Source organism: Strongylocentrotus purpuratus, unplaced genomic scaffold, assembly GCF_000002235.5.
Source record: "Strongylocentrotus purpuratus isolate Spur 01 unplaced genomic scaffold, Spur_5.0 spur5_contig_845, whole genome shotgun sequence".
Lineage (NCBI taxonomy): Eukaryota > Metazoa > Echinodermata > Echinoidea > Camarodonta > Strongylocentrotidae > Strongylocentrotus > Strongylocentrotus purpuratus.
In genome coordinates, this window is record NW_022145552.1 from 1859798 (window position 1) to 1878212 (window position 18415).

At 39.1% G+C, this 18415-nt stretch overlaps 2 protein-coding genes and 1 long non-coding RNA gene across 4 annotated transcripts; 2 read left to right on the forward strand and 1 right to left on the reverse strand.

The window, feature by feature from the left end:
* Nucleotides 1–371: 371 nt before the first annotated feature.
* On the forward strand, nucleotides 372–5821 carry LOC100890099 (actin, cytoskeletal 3B). The gene is made up of 4 exons (XM_003725325.3): nucleotides 372–502; nucleotides 3102–3492; nucleotides 4447–4693; nucleotides 5052–5821. The coding sequence occupies exons 2-4, from the start codon at nucleotides 3127–3129 to the stop codon at nucleotides 5567–5569; spliced, it is 1131 nt and encodes a 376-aa protein (XP_003725373.2). The 5' UTR covers nucleotides 372–502; nucleotides 3102–3126; the 3' UTR covers nucleotides 5570–5821.
* A 5070-nt stretch (nucleotides 5822–10891) lies between these two features.
* Nucleotides 10892–16983, forward strand: LOC115926676 (actin, cytoskeletal 3B). 2 transcript variants are annotated; one of them, XM_030991731.1, is made up of 5 exons: nucleotides 10892–11013; nucleotides 14412–14802; nucleotides 15748–15994; nucleotides 16356–16859; nucleotides 16941–16983. In XM_030991731.1, the coding sequence occupies exons 2-5, from the start codon at nucleotides 14437–14439 to the stop codon at nucleotides 16952–16954; spliced, it is 1131 nt and encodes a 376-aa protein (XP_030847591.1). In that variant the 5' UTR covers nucleotides 10892–11013; nucleotides 14412–14436; the 3' UTR covers nucleotides 16955–16983. The 2 variants fall into 2 exon arrangements, with proteins under 2 accessions (XP_030847591.1, XP_030847597.1); XM_030991737.1 differs by lacking the exon at nucleotides 16941–16983 and having other exon boundaries at nucleotides 16356–16881.
* On the reverse strand, nucleotides 16770–17013 carry LOC115926683. Its single transcript, XR_004065209.1, has 2 exons — nucleotides 16960–17013; nucleotides 16770–16878 (listed from the first exon to the last, which is right to left on the reverse strand). It is a non-coding gene; the product is annotated as an uncharacterized LOC115926683 (long non-coding RNA).
* Between the last annotated feature and the right edge of the window lie 1402 nt (nucleotides 17014–18415).

The window sequence follows — 18415 nt, forward strand, 5'->3', positions numbered from 1 at the left end:
CACCGCCTAAACGATTCTATACCCCCTCCAAACTGAGCCCCATTTAAGCTTAATCCTATTTTGGTCCCGTACTGGCCAACAGTATGTAGACGCCTAAGTTTATTATTGCATTGTCATTCATTGTCGCGACATACTTGTAGTTAGCTTTTTATTCCTCCTTACTTTCTTTGGGTATTAGCTGCGAAGCTTATCTATTGGCCTCGTTGTCAGATTTGTTTTTAAAAAGAATAAATGAAGCGCAAACAAACTTTATTAAGCAAAAAAGCACCGAATCTCATTTGCATATCCTTTTCAATGCATTCCTTATCTGCCCTGAGGCGTACGATGTGTCTAAATTGTCTCCTTATTTGGTCAAAAACCCTGGACATAACTCTCGCTTGGGGGTCTTTGTCCAAGAAAGGGGTAGTACATTACTTGGTCCCCCACAGTATCATTTCACTCTCTACCAAGCAATCAAGCAGGTGGTGTCATCCAGTTCTCTTTCTCTTCTCTCTCTAACTCGGTAAGTTTTTTGCGATCATTGAATAAGTGTTGCTACCTTGTATTAGCCTTAAGGGCTTGGTGGTAATATGTTTATGATATTGATACCACCAATTATCAATTTCATAAAAATATTACCATCAAGCCCTTAAGGCTACCTTGTATTATATTTAAAGGGATCCGATAATTTTGTCTCAGATTCTGAAACAAAATCCTGGATTTCGCTCATGCTGCAATGATAATTATAAACCTTTTAGGTCAGTCAGGAACCCCATGACTTTGACAATCGAAACCACATTTTGCGTTTGCCAAACGGTTTTCACAACACTACAGTCTATTGGGGAAAACGAGTATGGTAAAACCGGTCACTCAAAGATTTTTACTTTTTTGAGGCACGCTTCTTAATAAATTTTAACGCGCGATTTGTTTAGGGCTTCAATACTACACCATATCACAGACTCTGATAACATGTAGGGCCGTGCATCTCAGATTTGGCGTTGTTAAACGATGCCTTTAATATTGATGCGATATGAGATTTGAGTTCAGCTCAAGTATTTATGTACTCATGGTTATTGACTAATTATTCAACGTGTACATAATACTGATTTAGTAAACTGTTTCGTGTTAGTTCCCACAACTTTGTTCGACATACAGTCGTACTGTCAGCTGAAGCCTGCTACCAGCAATATATACCTTAGACCAAACTGAATATATTTCATGCATATTCAAAATACTTTATTATTATCATTATACTTCAAGTGAACAAAACTGTGAAATGTGAAATATGATTGTAAACGAAACTGAATGACTGGCGGGTGCATGTATGAGCTCTGAAGGGGTCGTTTCGATGGTACTTTATCCCTCCCTGGTGTAGCATATACACATTTAATTGGTTTCTTATTCAGCAGAATTCGGCTCTTGATTGTGTGTTAATGAATTGAGTGTGAGCCCCCACCCCTCCCCCAATGCTGTCCGTACGGCATTAGGAATTGCCCCGTGATTTCACCACGCCCTGACAGTGATGCGTTTTTGTTGCGATTCATTTCGGGCAGTTTGTTTTCACGAATATGCAAAGCCTTTATTTTGTAAAGACGTGATCAAAAGATGAAGAGTTATAGGTGTGAACATGAAAAGCTCAGCTGCCTTTTGGATATCCGAATGTGTGCATTTATTCAATGGCGGTCAATTATTGTACCATGATTCTGTTTTCAAAAGGGGTCTCCATACTAAAGTGGCCCTTAAATTGCTACTGTATTATCGTAATAGAAGTTCACTTTTGCGTAGGCACGCACTTTCATGCCTTTGATACACTTCGTTGTTGTTGTTGTTGTTGTTGTTTGGTATTATCGGCGTTTCATTCTTTTTTAGAATATTTACGCCTTTCACTTTATTTCTCTTTTTTTTTCTTCTATATTTTGGTACTATTTGTAAATTCATACTCATCTCTCTTTTTTTTTTTTTTTTTTTTTTTGGATAATATAATCTCAGATCTACTGGTCCATGAAAACCCCTCACCGCAATTGGCACCTTCCTGCCAGACCGGCGCAGTACATTGCGCAATCTTCTTGGCCATCATTGGCCTAGGCAACTCTGGTGCCGGTGAGAGGATTCTGGGGTAGATCTCCAGAGTCTCTTGTTTGGGGTTTACCGTCCTCAATCCGTCTTCACTCTTTCTTACCTTTTCTCTTCTAGTATTTTTCCATTTTGTAAAACCTTATTTTTCTATCAAAGTAGGTATCAACATCTTAGGGCATTTGGTTGTCGTGCGATATGTGCAAAGTTTGGTTTTCGTGCGTTAGTCCAAAGTTTCGTTTTAATGTCAAAGCGATAGCAATTTTCTTGTCCCCTTTGTAGCGCTCAATCCACCAATAGGCGGCGTCATGAGCCATGTATTTTGAGGGGCTGAGCCAAGAAGTATTGACAAATTTCTTATGCGCCATCAACTCAATTCTCGCTACCCCAAATAGCGATTCTGCCGAGATCCGGGGAAAATCCTGAAAACGCGCATTGCATTATGGGATAGCTTTTCGACATTACAGCTTCCTGTGCAGGCGTTCGTGATCACAACCCTCTCTTTCACGGTAGAGTTTAACGGCCTTTTGTGCTAAAGTCACTAATTCTGCCCGAAGCTTTCCATTGCATATTATAATCTGTACAAATTACACTGATTGGCATCGATTTTAGCGTGCGTGAAAACTCTGCACAGCGAACACAGGCGCTAGCGCCAGCGGGATGGGACTCTATACCGGAAGTTGTAGTGACGACCCGAGAGAGTGAAAATTACCTCGTCTCGCGAATTTCGAGATTTTCGTACCTATTTAGGGTAGCGAGAATTCATGTGACTCGGGCATTAGGGATAGCTTTGATTTTAAGAATGTTAAAATGAGAATGTCAAATAGCCTAACGCTGGTTTGTGCAAGTAAGCATGAATCAATTCCAAGGTTACAGCTCAGTGGATTTTAATCAAGGTCAATAGATTACTAGTCAGGAGTTCAAATAGGACAGCAGATTTCACGGGGATAGAATTATTGGACATAATTCTCATCACAATTTGTCGTAATTCTTGTTGCTTGTATGAAAGTTTTTAAAACCTTTTCTCTGGGTTTGTTTCTCATATTTAGGACAGGAAAACGAAATTCAATCATCATGTGTGACGATGATGTTGCCGCTCTTGTCGTCGACAACGGGTCCGGAATGGTGAAGGCCGGATTCGCGGGAGACGATGCACCAAGGGCTGTCTTCCCATCCATCGTTGGCAGGCCCCGTCACCAGGGTGTCATGGTTGGTATGGGACAAAAGGACAGCTACGTTGGAGACGAAGCACAGAGCAAGAGAGGTATCCTCACCCTGAAGTACCCTATTGAGCACGGTATCGTCACCAACTGGGACGATATGGAGAAGATCTGGCATCACACCTTCTACAACGAGCTCCGTGTTGCCCCAGAGGAGCACCCCGTCCTTCTGACAGAGGCCCCCCTCAACCCTAAGGCCAACAGGGAAAAGATGACACAGGTAAGGATATAGTGCAGAATTGCAAAACATTCCTTAAAGATACTATGTCTCTTTTGCACCCAACATCAGATTCTGTAGAACTTTGCAGGAACTATGAATATGACTTGTCATGTATGTCTTATCTGTGAAATCTAAACATTAGCAGTGTCGTAAAATTCAAATTATGCAAGGAAACCCGTTTATCTTCTAGACTACACTGTCAGACACTATTGAGAGTCTTACTGACATCTATTTTTCTTCTTTTGTAATAACATACATACATTTAGCTTTAACAGGTACATGAGCATTTGTCTTAATTAATAACTCACTATTTGTAACGGCCAAAATTAAACTGATTGAATCTTTGTACAGAACAAAACGTACGACCATTCGGTGAAAGGGTCTGAAAATGAAACTATTACTTAGGTGATCGCAATCACTTATGTCTATTCGATAACTAAGGGTAGTTTTTTTTCCCACTAAAAGCCGTTTTCAATCCCTTTCGTTTTGAACGAACTTCTAAATTAGTTTGTTCCTTCAAATGCAGTTGGAATTTAATCATTTCATTTGTTTGGCCTGCAAATCGGACATTGTACCTTTAAGTGCCACTTTGGCAGGAATGGAATGAACAACGGCTACAGATAGCCCACGTGACCAATAGCCTACATAGGCGACGACAACTAGTCGGATACCCCACACGACCGACATATCGCTCTCCCTGACCGATCTAAAATATCGTTTTTCTTTTTTAAAGTCCATAAAATGCTATGAAAACCTTTTCGTTTCTTTACTGCAGTGAAAATAAAAGCTGATAAGGACTACGAGTACAAAACCGCGAACATTCAGAGAGAAAAAAAAAGTTGAATTTGCCCAGTTTATAATCCCTAGAGTTTATTCTTAATTCAAACAAAAATTTGCTTATACAATATATTGCAACCTATCGCATTGATTTATTACCCTAACTTCTTTTGTTAGATCATGTTTGAGACCTTCAACTCGCCCGCCATGTACGTCGCCATCCAGGCCGTGCTTTCCCTCTACGCCTCTGGTCGTACCACAGGTATCGTTTTCGACTCTGGCGACGGTGTTTCACACACTGTACCTATCTATGAGGGTTACGCCCTCCCCCACGCCATCATCCGTCTGGACTTGGCTGGACGTGATCTTACCGATTACCTGATGAAGATCCTTACCGAGCGTGGCTACTCTTTCACCACCACTGGTAAGACATGATAATGATAATAGCAATACTAATGATGATAATTAAAATAGGGATAATTATAATATTAGAATACTAATGTAAACAGATGAATGTCTTACCAAAGGGCAGTCGTCTCGGGTTGGAATTCAAAACCTCACATCTCGTTATCTTTAAGCCGCAGACCACCACACCTGCATGTTCATTTTTGTTACTGCTTGTTCAAATCCTTTTGACAAAGGAATATCCGATTAGATCGATAATAATTAATAACAATACCCCTCTAAGTCCCGGTGGATTTTAACACATTTCACTGTTATCTTCACATTTTACAATTTGTCTGCAATTGATATGTAACTGCATCCATTATTATCTCTTACAGCTGAGCGTGAAATCGTCCGTGACATAAAGGAGAAGCTCTGCTACGTAGCTCTCGACTTTGAGCAGGAGATGGCAACTGCTGCCTCATCCTCCTCCCTCGAGAAGAGCTACGAGCTTCCCGACGGACAGGTCATCACCATCGGCAACGAGCGATTCCGTTGCTCAGAGACCCTCTTACAGCCCTCTTTCATTGGAATGGAATCTGCTGGAATCCATGAAACCACCTACAACAGCATCATGAAGTGCGATGTTGACATCCGTAAGGATCTATACGCCAACACCGTTCTCTCCGGAGGCTCCACCATGTTCCCAGGAATTGCTGACCGCATGCAGAAAGAGATCTCCGCCCTCGCCCCACCAACCATGAAGATCAAGATCATCGCTCCTCCAGAGAGGAAATACTCTGTATGGATCGGAGGCTCCATTCTTGCATCTCTCTCCACCTTCCAACAGATGTGGATCAGCAAGCAGGAATACGATGAGTCCGGTCCATCCATCGTCCACAGGAAGTGCTTCTAAACAACTTGATTTGTTTTCTTCTGTTTTACTCCATGTTGCCACCTCTTGATAAACTTTGGTTACGGATGGTAACATGTTATTAGATATTCACCTCTGTCTTTATCAAAAAAGGTTTTACCTTTGTTCTAAATGTACAAACGTTTATTACAAATATATAAGTATAAATTAGATATATATTATATTCAGATTTAGAAGAACAAAAATAAAACGCATCTGTCACTCTGTTGATTGGAGAATGCAATACAAACAATACTAACTACACTATTTGTTTTTATTTGCGGGCATGTAAGCGTTTGTAATTGTAAACATAGTTATATACAGTTATTTATAGGCTAAGGAATTTTTTCAATATGGCAATGGTAAAGTACGGGTGCAGGATTGTAATGGGGGACCATTGTGATGCAAACAATGTTCACATATATACAGTCAAACCTGCTTTAGTGACCACCTGTCTTCAAAGAGCAAATTGTTTGTTTCCCTTGATAATGGTTTCTCATTCAAACATGTACTATAGGCACCTGTCTTCAAGGAACACCTGCTTATACAGACCACTTTTCTTGCCTCCCTTTGGTGGTCTGTATAGACAGGTTCCACTGTGTAACAATACATGCATAAACAAACATAATATAATTTTAAGCAATAGGCTATTTTCGTAATGTAACCAAATTTAATGCATAAGTCTTTGCAAAGTGCCTCAATACAAATTATTTTATTCACCTGATGAGAATAATACAATTTCAATAGACCGAACTGCATACATTAGTTGTTGCAAAGTTGGACAAACATTATGGCTTGACCTACCTAGCAACACTTAATATATGCAGTTGCATTCTGACTATTGAATACTATTATTCCTATCAGGTGAATGAAATAATTTGTATTGAGGCATTTCACAAACACTTATGCATTAAATTTGGTCACATTACGAAAATGGCCTATTCAGGAGCCTTGTAGGTCAAATTCTGGGTAACCTAAATAATGCCAATTAATTTTCTAAAGAGGAGTCATACGATATGCCCCATGCATCCCCCTTCAAACCCTACATCCACCACTGATGATGTCAATATATGTACGTGAAAGGGTAGTGTGTTTGCTAGAGCTGTCAACATGTGCGTGATTTCTTTTCTGAATGGAACAAGGCGTGTGTGATATTCGTGTTCTGAACAGTGGCTTAGCTACAAGGGATCACAGGGGACACGTGCCCTCTAAGACTTATTGCCTGAAAAAGGAGAGACAAAAAAAGAAAAGGGAAAAAAGAGATGAAAGGAGGGAGAGACTATTTGAAAAAGGATGCTTTGACCACCTTCCACATCTTCCCCCGGATTAGTTGCCCTTGGAATTTGAATTACATCAACCGACCCCAACCCAAATGCCGGTACCCTCACCGTACCATGACCAGAATAACATAAGGAAAGACAAAGAGAAAGTGATAGAATGATTTTTTTTTTTTAAATAACATAAGAAAAGGTGAAAGAAGGACAAAATACAGAATAACATCAGGAATGATAGAAAGAGAAAGTGATAGAATGATAAAAACAAAGAATAACATGAGAGAAGATGAAAGAAGGAAGAAACAAAGAATAATATGAGGAAAGATAGAAAGAAAATATGATAGAATGATAACAACAACAATAACATTAGGAAATACAGAAAGAGAAAATTATAAAGAATAGACAATGGAAAGATAAAAGAGAAGATGAAAGAAGGAAAAACAAAGAATGACATAAGGAAAATAAAGAGTATAATAGAATGATAAACGAAGAATAACATGAGAAGTGAAAGAAGGAAAATTGAATAAGCATGCGGGGGCCATTACGTCGTCGTGTAGAGAACGGGCGTCGACTAAAAACGAAAAGGGTTATATAAACTAGTAAATAGGACGGGTGTCTGACGCCAATTCGCAGTAGAGGACGGGAACGCGGTCCTCGTCCACACAAACGAAAAGCCCATAATGTTAAAACGACTGGAGAGATAGCGGCGTAGGTATATGGAGGTACGGGGAGGGAACGACAATGGAAAGATAGAAGAGAAGATGAAAGAAGGAAAAACAAAGAATGACATAAGGAAAATAAAGAGTATAATAGAATGATAAACGAAGAATAACATGAGAAGTGAAAGAAGGAAAATTGAATAAGCATGCGGGGGCCATTACGTCGTCGTGTAGAGAACGGGCGTCGACTAAAAACGAAAAGGGTTATATAAACTAGTAAATAGGACGGGTGTCTGACGCCAATTTACACTGGCTACCCATTCACTCTCGCATTTTATTCAAAATATTGTTGTTAGCTTATGAATGTTTTTATTATTTTGCACCTCCTTATTTGATAGAGCTATTAAAATTGTACAAACCTTCTAGAAATCTTCGTTCTAATAAGACAAAATTGTTTGTTATTCCACCAGTGATTACCAGGTCATTTAACATTTAATTCATCCATTTTGTCTGTTACCCAGAGAGCGCTTAGGGACATGTTTTAATACTATGTGTTATGCGCTATACAAGAACGGGTAATTATTATTATTATTATTAGAGGACGGGAACGCGGTCCTTGTCCACACAAACGAAAAGCCCATAATGTTAAAACGACTGGAGAGGTAGCGGCGTAGCTATATGGAGGTACGGGGAGGGAACGTACCCCCCCCCCCCCCCCCGAGTGATCAAATGAATAAAACCATAACAATTACCTTCTGGGCAATCACCCCCGGCAATTACCAGCGAGACAACCCCCCCCCCCCCCTCCAAAGGACAATTACCCCCAGAAAATACCCCCAGAAAAATTACCTCCTCAGGACAATTACTCCCTAGGAAATTTACACCCCGCCGTTCAGGATAACTACCCCTTTAGTCAGGAGCGGCGGAGCGTCTTCCAAAATGAGGTGGGGGCACCATAAAAAGTGGGCACTTTCTGAAAAAATAGGGCACCTAAAAAAGGAAACCTCATGTAACGTCAAATAGTTCTACTTCGGTGTAATTATAGGTGCATTGGTTAACTTTCCCATAAATATTTTTTGCTTATCTACTTTGTAATTTATTTTTTTATTAATGTTCTTTATATATTTAAATTTGTCATGGTTTTAAAGCGCATAGAGACACTTTCAATTCATTATAAGCTTTATAAATATTCTCTATTATTATTAATGATGACTTATCAGAAGTGATTATTAGAAAGGAAAAGGGAATGTGTCAAAATAACATAGGCACTTATCAGAGGTGAAAAGGAGCGAAAAGGAAAGGAAAGAACAGGAGGGGAAGGGGAGCTTTACACAAGGAAGAGGGACACTTGTCAAAGTATAAGAGGGCATTTTTCCTATGAAAAAGGGGCACTTTTCCTACCTAAATAAGGGTACTTTAGGTGTACTTGTAAAAGTGGAAGGGGGCACTGTGTCCCCTACCCCTAAACAAAGTTCAAAATCAAAGTTCCCTTCAAGTTAGGTATATGTTTGTTGTAATGTTAAAATACATTGTTTTGTGGTAAAATAATCTCTTTTGTAATCAAAATTGCCTTCAAGCTATATATACATACATATATATTTATTATACACGTATATATTGGTATGCACAGTGTCATGTTATAATATAATAACAATTCCGCTTTCAGGAATTTTCATTTCATTTGGTTTTGTAGCTTCACAGATATGTATTTTCATGCAAACCTCGCTCAAAATGATAACTTTCTTGGAAAGCAGCAGCACGGGTGTAGCATATACATTACAGAGAAGGGAAATATGTATTCGGTAGGGAAAGTATTTCGAGGAACATGGGTCCTTACATGGGATATAATGGGCTCGTAGCCTTCTTCCCTCAGATCGTCTTTTACACTCGAATTCTCTTCTGTTAAGAAAACAAACTTTCATTAGAATAATGTTATCAATATTGTATTATAATTCTATTATAATTGTATTTGCCCTATTATTTAAGAACTTTAGGTAAAGCCCCTGCTGACATCAAACAAACCCACACACACACACAGACAGACACACACACACGCACACACATAAAAGACTAAACAAGGAAAAACAGACCACCAGTATGTGCGTATGTCTGCATGTGTGCTTGTGTGTGAGTGTGGGGGGGGGCTAGCACACGATGTTTGTGCTTTTGGCAATCGCCCTGGGGTACTTATTAATTAAGATATATTTCAAACAAAAAATTGTGTAAAAAAAAAAAAAAACACCTTCGTTTTTATACAAACACGGTCACTTTCCACCGAATTTAATTAAGCCGCTATTTGATTCACGGTGGAAACAAATATACATTATGAGTTACGCACTGTCCTCCGTTGTAACGACTGACTTGTATTTGTTTAATTTTTTTAAAAATCTATTTATTTATTTATATATATTTTTACAGGCACACAAGATCAGAAATAAATCTGTTTCGCATCTTGGACATGGTATTAAAAGCATCATATAAAAAGTAGCAACAATAACAAAGCAAAATACACAATACATCATAATAATACAAAATATGGTAGCATAACAATTCAAGGCCAAGTTACCAAAAATAACTTAAGAGTAGGTGATAAAAGGAAGAAACTAAGGATAGTGAAAGGAAAGATAGGAAGAGAATATAATAACAACAAAGAACAACACAAGAGAAGGTGATAGAAGGAAGAAACAAAGGATAGCGTAAGGAAAGATAGGAAGAGAATATAATAAAAACAAAGAACAACACAAGAGAAGGTGATAGAAGGAAGAAACAAAGGATAGCGTAAGGAAAGATAGAAATAAGATATAATAAAAACAAGAATGATATAAAAGAAGGGGATAGAATGAAAAACAAAGAATAACATAAAGAAAGATAGACGGAAGAGAAGATGAAAGGTGGAAAAACAAAGAATAATATAAGAAAAACAGATAGACTGATAAAAAGTGAAACAAACTATTGCATAAGATCAGGCACTCTATTCGGTTATTTGGCGCAAACATTTGACCCGCTGACCTTTGCTACCTCAGCAACATGAGCGGTCTAGCTCGTTCGCGCTATACCATGGCAACAAGACCGGTCTAGCTTGTGAGTGTGATCATAAACGAAGCGTACCTCTGAAGCGATCGAGTGGATCGGCCTAGCCTAGATCGGTTTAAAAAGGGAGTAAGAACGGGGTGACCTCTTGGGTGTTTATGAGCCGCGAAGCATTTCTAAAAATGCCTTACCGTCAGATCATCTTTTTTTTCATAAATAATTGAAGCGTAAAATAACATCCTTTACGAATAAGCACCGAATCTCATTTGCATATTCTTTTCAATGCATTCCTTATCTGCCCTGAGGCGTACAATGCGTCTAAATTTTCTCCTTATTTGGTCAAAAACTCTGGACATAACTCTCGCTTGGGGATCTATGTCCAGGGAAGGGTAGTGCATTCATTGGTCCCAACATCATTTGACTCTCTACCAAGCAAACTAGCAGGTGGCGTCATCCAGTTCTCTCTCTCTCTCTCTCTAACTCGGTAAGTTTTTGCCGTCATTGAATAATTCTTGCCTCCTTGTCTTATATTCAATGTTGATGCGATATGAGATTTGAGTTCAACTCACGCATATATATATATATATATATACCCTTGTTTAATATTGATTAATTATTCAACGTGTACACTATACTGATTCAGTAGAATGTTCCTTGTTAGTTCCCACAATTTTGTTAAACTTATAGTCGTACTGTCAGCTGAAGCCTGCTACCAGTAATTTATGCCTTAGACCAAACTAAAATATATTTCATGTACACTGTCGCTCATAACGTTGGAATATTTTATTTTTTACCCCAATTTATGGAATTCTTTTGACAATGATTTAGTGTTTTTCGTGACTACTAAAGCATGTGTATCCTACTAATACTATGCTTATCAACTAGGGGACCTACGCCCTTAAGTCATCAATGACAGTAATGAGGATTAATGCCCCACAAAAGGACACTAATATAGCACATCCACACAGTTTTGATCCTGTGGCCTCACAGTTACGAGGCCATTGCTTTGCCACTTTACCATGACTGTACGCAGCGGGGGCTAGGGTAGGGGGCAGTTCCCACAAATAAAAAAAAATGCTCGGTCGCCGCCGGAATTTAGGCATGGCCCAACGATTTTTTGGAAGGGTCGAGTAGGCTGTAGAGCTCCAGCGATGCCTAGGCGGTGTCCTGTCGATTTCCCGTCGGTCGCCGGTCGATTTTAGGTCAAAACTGGGCGAAATCGGGGAGCTTCTCCGGGCGGTGTACCGGCATTGACTGACTGATGACCCACCGATTCCCGAGCGGTCTCCCACGGGCCACCGGCTGATTTGAAAGAAATTGTCCGACGGCCGGCCGGTGATCGGCAAGGCACCAAAATACGCTCAGTGCCCGAGCGTTCGCCGCCCGGGCACCGACCTTATCGAGCGTTCGCCGTCGAGCGATTTAGGTCAAAAATCGAAGCCGCTAGGTCAAAGGCTGTCGACCGATTTTGAACTCACTGCCCAGTGATCGACTAGTATCCCAGCGGCAACCCGGCGGCGACCGGAAGGCGACCGCTCCGCAGACTTTGACCGCTCTGGGCTTCACACACGTACACACAGCGCCTTGCCTATATCAGCATGCATGGTTTGCGTGCATAGGCAAGGGCTTGCAAATGTTTCATTTCAGTTCTAACATCTCTACCTTTAACAAATTTATTACAGATCTACACATATCAGCTTATCAAATTGCTGTGAAACTGTTATTTAGCACTAAGTTACAATTATTCTATCAATCAAGGATAGCCTTGGCCTTTCTCGTCATCGAAGCCACTATATAATTATTATAGGGACTCATTTCTAAAGATTTTACAGTTGAGAATTTATTATAGATCTATACACCTCTAAAAAGGCTCTAATATAATATCAGCTCATTAAATTGCCGTGTAAAGTTACTACTTAGTGCTAGATCTAAATTTCAATTATTCTAGCAATCAATGATAGGCCTTATCGTCATCGAAGCCACTATATAATTATAGGGACTAATTTCTAAAGATTTTATGGTTGAGAAATTTACTATAGATCTATACCTCTAAAAGACTCTAATAATATCAGCTTAAGAAATTGCTGTGATGTTCTCAGGTAAGAATTCCTGCAATAAAAGAAGTAACAAAATAAAGCTGATATTATTAGAGCCTTTTAGAGGTGTATAATATAGTCTAGATCTATAATAAATTCCCAACCGTAAAATCTTTAGAAATGAGTCCCTATAATATATAGTGGCTTCGATGACGAGAAAGGCCTATCCTTGATTGCTAAAGGAATTTTGTTTTTTATTTATGGAAACTGCCCCTTACCCTAGCCCCCGCTGCGTACAGTCATGGCTCAGTGACAAAGCAATGGCCTCGTAACTGTGAGGCCCCAGGATCGAAACCGTGTCGATGTACTATATAAGTGCCCTTTTGTGGGGCATTAATCCTCATTACTGTCATTTATGACTTAAAGGCGTAGGTCCCCTAGTTGATAAGCATAGTAGCATATACATGCTTTAGCAGTCACGCAAAACACACATTGGCAAATTATTATTCAATAAAATCTGAGAATGTAGACTATTATCTAGATCTATTATTTTTAAATTATTTTTAAAATAATTCCATAAATTGGGGTAAAACAAAAATATTCCAACCATATGAGCGACAGTGTACAAGCAGAAATGTGAATACAGGTTTATATGTATTTCTTCCTAAGTGTGGGAGATATGAATTGATATCAAATTGCTTTTATATGTTTCTCAAAGTAACTTGATGTATTCCAGAACAAAAGAATACATTAGAAATAAAACAATAGATATAATAAGAAATTAAAAAAAATAAAAAAATACAAAAGGAAATAAATGATATTTGAAAATCGCATCAAATATCATTGTTAATTACATAAAAATAACTATTTTGTGTTAGAAAAGAAGTTCTCAAATGAATAATGAGTTTCAATTAACATTCAAAAAATGGAGTCTGACAATTTTTGTAATGATTCTAGTTCCCTGTATATTTCCAGATTTGATATTCATGAATGCGTATTCATAATTTATGCAAATTAACCTATACATTTTCAAATATCATACAAATAATTTAACCTCATGAATTTGAGATGAAGGAAACATTTATTCAATACATTTTAAAAAATTCTTCACAAGTCTACAGACAAATATGTAGAGTTTTCTGTAAAATGCTTAAAATTAGCATTTTGCATAATTAATAAGGCTATAACGACAAAAATGTGCATATTAGGATAAAACTAATTATACCATCTTGTTCCTTACGTAAATATCTACAAACATGCATATTTTCGTGTTCATCGGACTTTCGACGGCCGAGATCATGGGGGGGGGCCTCCCAGCCCCCCTCCCCCAGTCACGAGGTGCTCAAAATAGCCCAGTACAGTAAGGGTTAAAGCGATAACAATTTTCTTGTCCCCGTACTTTCTTGTAGCGCCCAATCCACCAATAGGCGGCGTCATGAGCCATGTATTTTGAGGGGCTGAGCCAAGAAGTATTGACAAATTTCTTATGCGCCATCAACTCAATTCATGTGACTCGGGCATTAGGGATAGCTTTGATTTTAAGAATGTTAAAATGAGAATGTCAAATAGCCTAACGCTGGTCTGTGCCAGTAAACATGAATCAATTCCAAATGTTGATATATTAATAGTCGGGGAGTTCAAATAGGACAACATGTTTCACGGGGATAGAATTATCAGACATAATTATAATCCCACTTTGTCGTGAATTTTGTTGGTTGTATGAAAGTTTTTTAGACCGTTTGAAAGGAAAACAGACCTATGCCAAATCCACCACCCCGAATTAACTAGTCTGCAAACAAAGAAACTAAAATTAATATTTCTCTGGGTATGTTTTTCTCATATTCAGGACAGGAAAACGAAATTCAATCATCATGTGTGACGATGATGTTGCCGCTCTTGTCGTCGACAACGGGTCCGGAATGGTGAAGGCCGGATTCGCCGGAGACGATGCACCAAGGGCTGTCTTTCCATCCATCGTTGGCAGGCCCCGTCACCAGGGTGTCATGGTTGGTATGGGACAAAAGGACAGCTACGTTGGAGACGAAGCACAGAGCAAGAGAGGTATCCTCACCCTGAAGTACCCTATTGAGCACGGTATCGTCACCAACTGGGACGATATGGAGAAGATATGGCATCACACCTTCTACAACGAGCTTCGTGTCGCTCCAGAGGAGCACCCCGTCCTTCTGACAGAGGCCCCCCTCAACCCTAAGGCCAACAGGGAAAAGATGACACAGGTAAGGATATAGTGCGGAATTGCAAAACATTCCTTAAAGATACTATGTCTCTTTTGCACCCAACATCAGATTCTGTAGAACTTTGCAGGAACTATGAATATGACTTGTCATGTATGTCCTATCTATGAAATCTAAACATTAGCAATGTCGTATTATTCGAATTATGCAAGGAAACCCGTTTATCTTCTAGACTTCACTGTCAGACTTACTGACATCTATTTTTCTTTATTGTAATAACATACATACATTTAGCTTTAACAGGTACATGAGCATTTGTCTACATCAATAACCCACTATTTGTGACGGCCAAAATTAAACTGATTGAATATTTGTACAGCACAAAACGTACGACCATTCGGTGAAAGGGTCTGAAAATGAAACTATTACTTAGGTGATCGCAATTACTTAACTCGATTCGATAACTAATGGTAACATGTAGTTATTTTCCCACTAAAAGCCCTTTTTAATCCTTTCGTTTCGAAGGAACTTCTAACTTAGTTTTTTTCCTTCAAATGCAGTTGGAATTTAATCTTTTCATTTGTTTGGCCTGCAAATGGGACATACAGTAGTACCTTTAAGTGCCATTTTGGCAGGAATGAAATGAACAACGGCTACAGATAGCCCACGTGACCAATAGCCTACATAAGCGACGACAACTAGTCGGATACCCCCACACGACCGACATATCGCTCTCCCTGACCAATCTAAAATATCGTTTTTCTTTTTTAAAGTCCATAAAATGCTATGAAAACCTTTTCGTTTCTTTACTGCAGTGAAAATAAAAGCTGATACGGACTACGAGTACAAAATCGCGAACATTCAGATAAAAAAGTTGAATTTGCCCAGTTTATAATCCCTAGAGTTTATTCTTAATTCAAAAAATATTTGCTTATAAATATATTGTAACTTATCGCATTGATTTATTACCCCAACTTCTTTTGTTAGATCATGTTTGAGACCTTCAACTCGCCCGCCATGTACGTCGCCATCCAGGCCGTGCTTTCCCTCTACGCCTCTGGTCGTACCACTGGTATCGTTTTCGACTCTGGCGACGGTGTTTCACACACTGTACCAATCTATGAGGGTTACGCCCTCCCCCACGCCATCATCCGTCTGGACTTGGCTGGACGTGATCTTACCGATTACCTGATGAAGATCCTTACCGAGCGTGGCTACTCTTTCACCACCACTGGTAAGACATGATAATGATAATAGCAATACTAATGATGATAATTAAAATAGGGATAATTATAATATTAGAATACTAATGTAAACAGATGAATGTCTTACCAAAGGGCAGTCGTCTCGGGTTGGAATTCAAAACCTCACATCTCGTTATCTTTAAGCCGCAGACCACAACACCTGCATGTTCATTTTTTTTTTACTGCTTGTTCAAATCCTTTTGACAAAGGAATATCTGATTAGATCGATAATAATTAATAACAAAATACCCCTCTAAGTCCCGGAGGTTTCAACACATTTCATTGTTATCTTCACATTTTACAATTTGTCTGCAATTGATATGTGACTGCATCCATTATTATCTCTTACAGCTGAGCGTGAAATCGTCCGTGACATAAAGGAGAAGCTCTGCTACGTAGCTCTTGATTTTGAGGAGGAGATGCAAACTGCTGCCTCATCCTCCTCCCTCGAGAAGAGCTACGAGCTTCCCGACGGACAGGTCATCACCATCGGCAACGAGCGATTTCGTTGCTCAGAGACCCTCTTACAGCCCTCTTTCATTGGAATGGAATCTGCTGGAATCCATGAGACCTGTTATAACAGCATCATGAAGTGCGATGTTGACATCCGTAAGGATCTATACGCCAACACCGTTCTCTCCGGAGGCTCCACCATGTTCCCAGGAATCGCTGACAGGATGCAGAAAGAGATTGTCGCCCTTGCCCCACCAACCATGAAGATCAAGATCATCGCTCCTCCTGAGAGGAAATACTCTGTATGGATCGGAGGCTCCATTCTTGCCTCTCTCTCCACCTTCCAACAGATGTGGATCAGCAAGCAGGAATACGATGAGTCTGGTCCATCCATCGTCCACAGGAAGTGCTTCTAAACAACCTTCCAACAGATTTGGATCAGCAAGCAGGAATACAATGAGTCCGGTCCATCCATCGTCCAAGGGAAGTGCTTCTAAACAACTTGATTTTCTTCTACTTCTAATGAGCAACCTGATTTTTTTAATTCTGTTTCACTCCATGTTGCCACCTCTTGATAGCCTTTGGTTTCGGATGGTTACATGTTATTAGATATTCACCTCTGTCTTTATCAAAAAGGTTTTTACCTTTGACCTAAATGTAAAAACGTTCATTACAAATATATAAGTATAAATTATAATTATATATATATATTCGGACTTAGAAAAACTTCTAATGAGCAGCATAAGAAACTGTCAGAGCAAGTTCATTTTACTCCATGTTGTCACCTGATGATAGTTTTGGGTTTCGAGTTGTAACTTACCTCTGTCTTTAAAAAGGTTATGCATTTGTCTTAAATGTAGAAACGTTCATTACAAATACATTAGATATATATATATATATATACATTTATAAATTTAGACTTTATAGAAGAACAACAATAAGAATAATCCGTCACGTTCTGTTGAATGGAAAATACAATAAAAACAGTACTAACTAAACTATTTTTATTATTTGAATCTTTCTTATTTGTTGTGTGTTTTGTCGTGAATATTTAGCCTTGGATAAAATAATTGCGGGTATGTAAGCGTTTCTATTAAAGTGTAAACACAGTTCATATATATATTTCATTTGTGTATTTTGCTAATGATTTTTTGTAAATATGGCAATGGTCAAGCACGGGTGCAGGGTTGTAATGGGGGATACAACATCGGAATACATCTGCAGACTAAATATATATAAAATCATATATATATATATATATATATATATATATTTTATATATATTTATACACTGTTGGTCATAAAGGTGGAAACATTATTTTTACCCCAATTCATGGAATGATTTTTTTGATTTTTGGGGGGCAGTAGGTTCCATTGTTATAAGTCTTTGGTATGCCTCGGCCGGGGTTCGAACCCACTACCCCCGGTTCATGAGGCGGGCGCTCTAACCACTGAGCCACCATGCCCGTCATACGATGTGCCCCATGCCCCACCTTCAAGCCCTAAATCCACCACTGATGATGGCAATATATGTACGTGAAAGAGTAGTGTGTTTGCTAGAGCTGTCAACATGTGCGTGATATATTTCTGAATGAAACAAGGCATGTGATATTCGTGTTCTGAACAGTGATGTAGCTACGAGGGACCACAGGGGACGTGTGCCCTCTAAGACTTATTGCCAGAAAAAGGAGAGACAAAGAAAGAAAAGGGAAAAAGAGATGAAAGGAGGGAGAGACTATTTGAAAAAAAGGATGCTTTGACCACCTTCCACATCTTCCCCCGAATTAGTTGCCCTTGAAATTTGCATTACATCAACCGACCCCAACCCAAATGCCGGTGCCCCCGCAGTAACATGAGCCACGCTACTCTGCCCACTGGTTTTGTATGGAAATCAAAGTAACATGTTCTTGATAATAATAAAAACGAGTTCAGCAATACCAGTTCAGAACTAATATTGT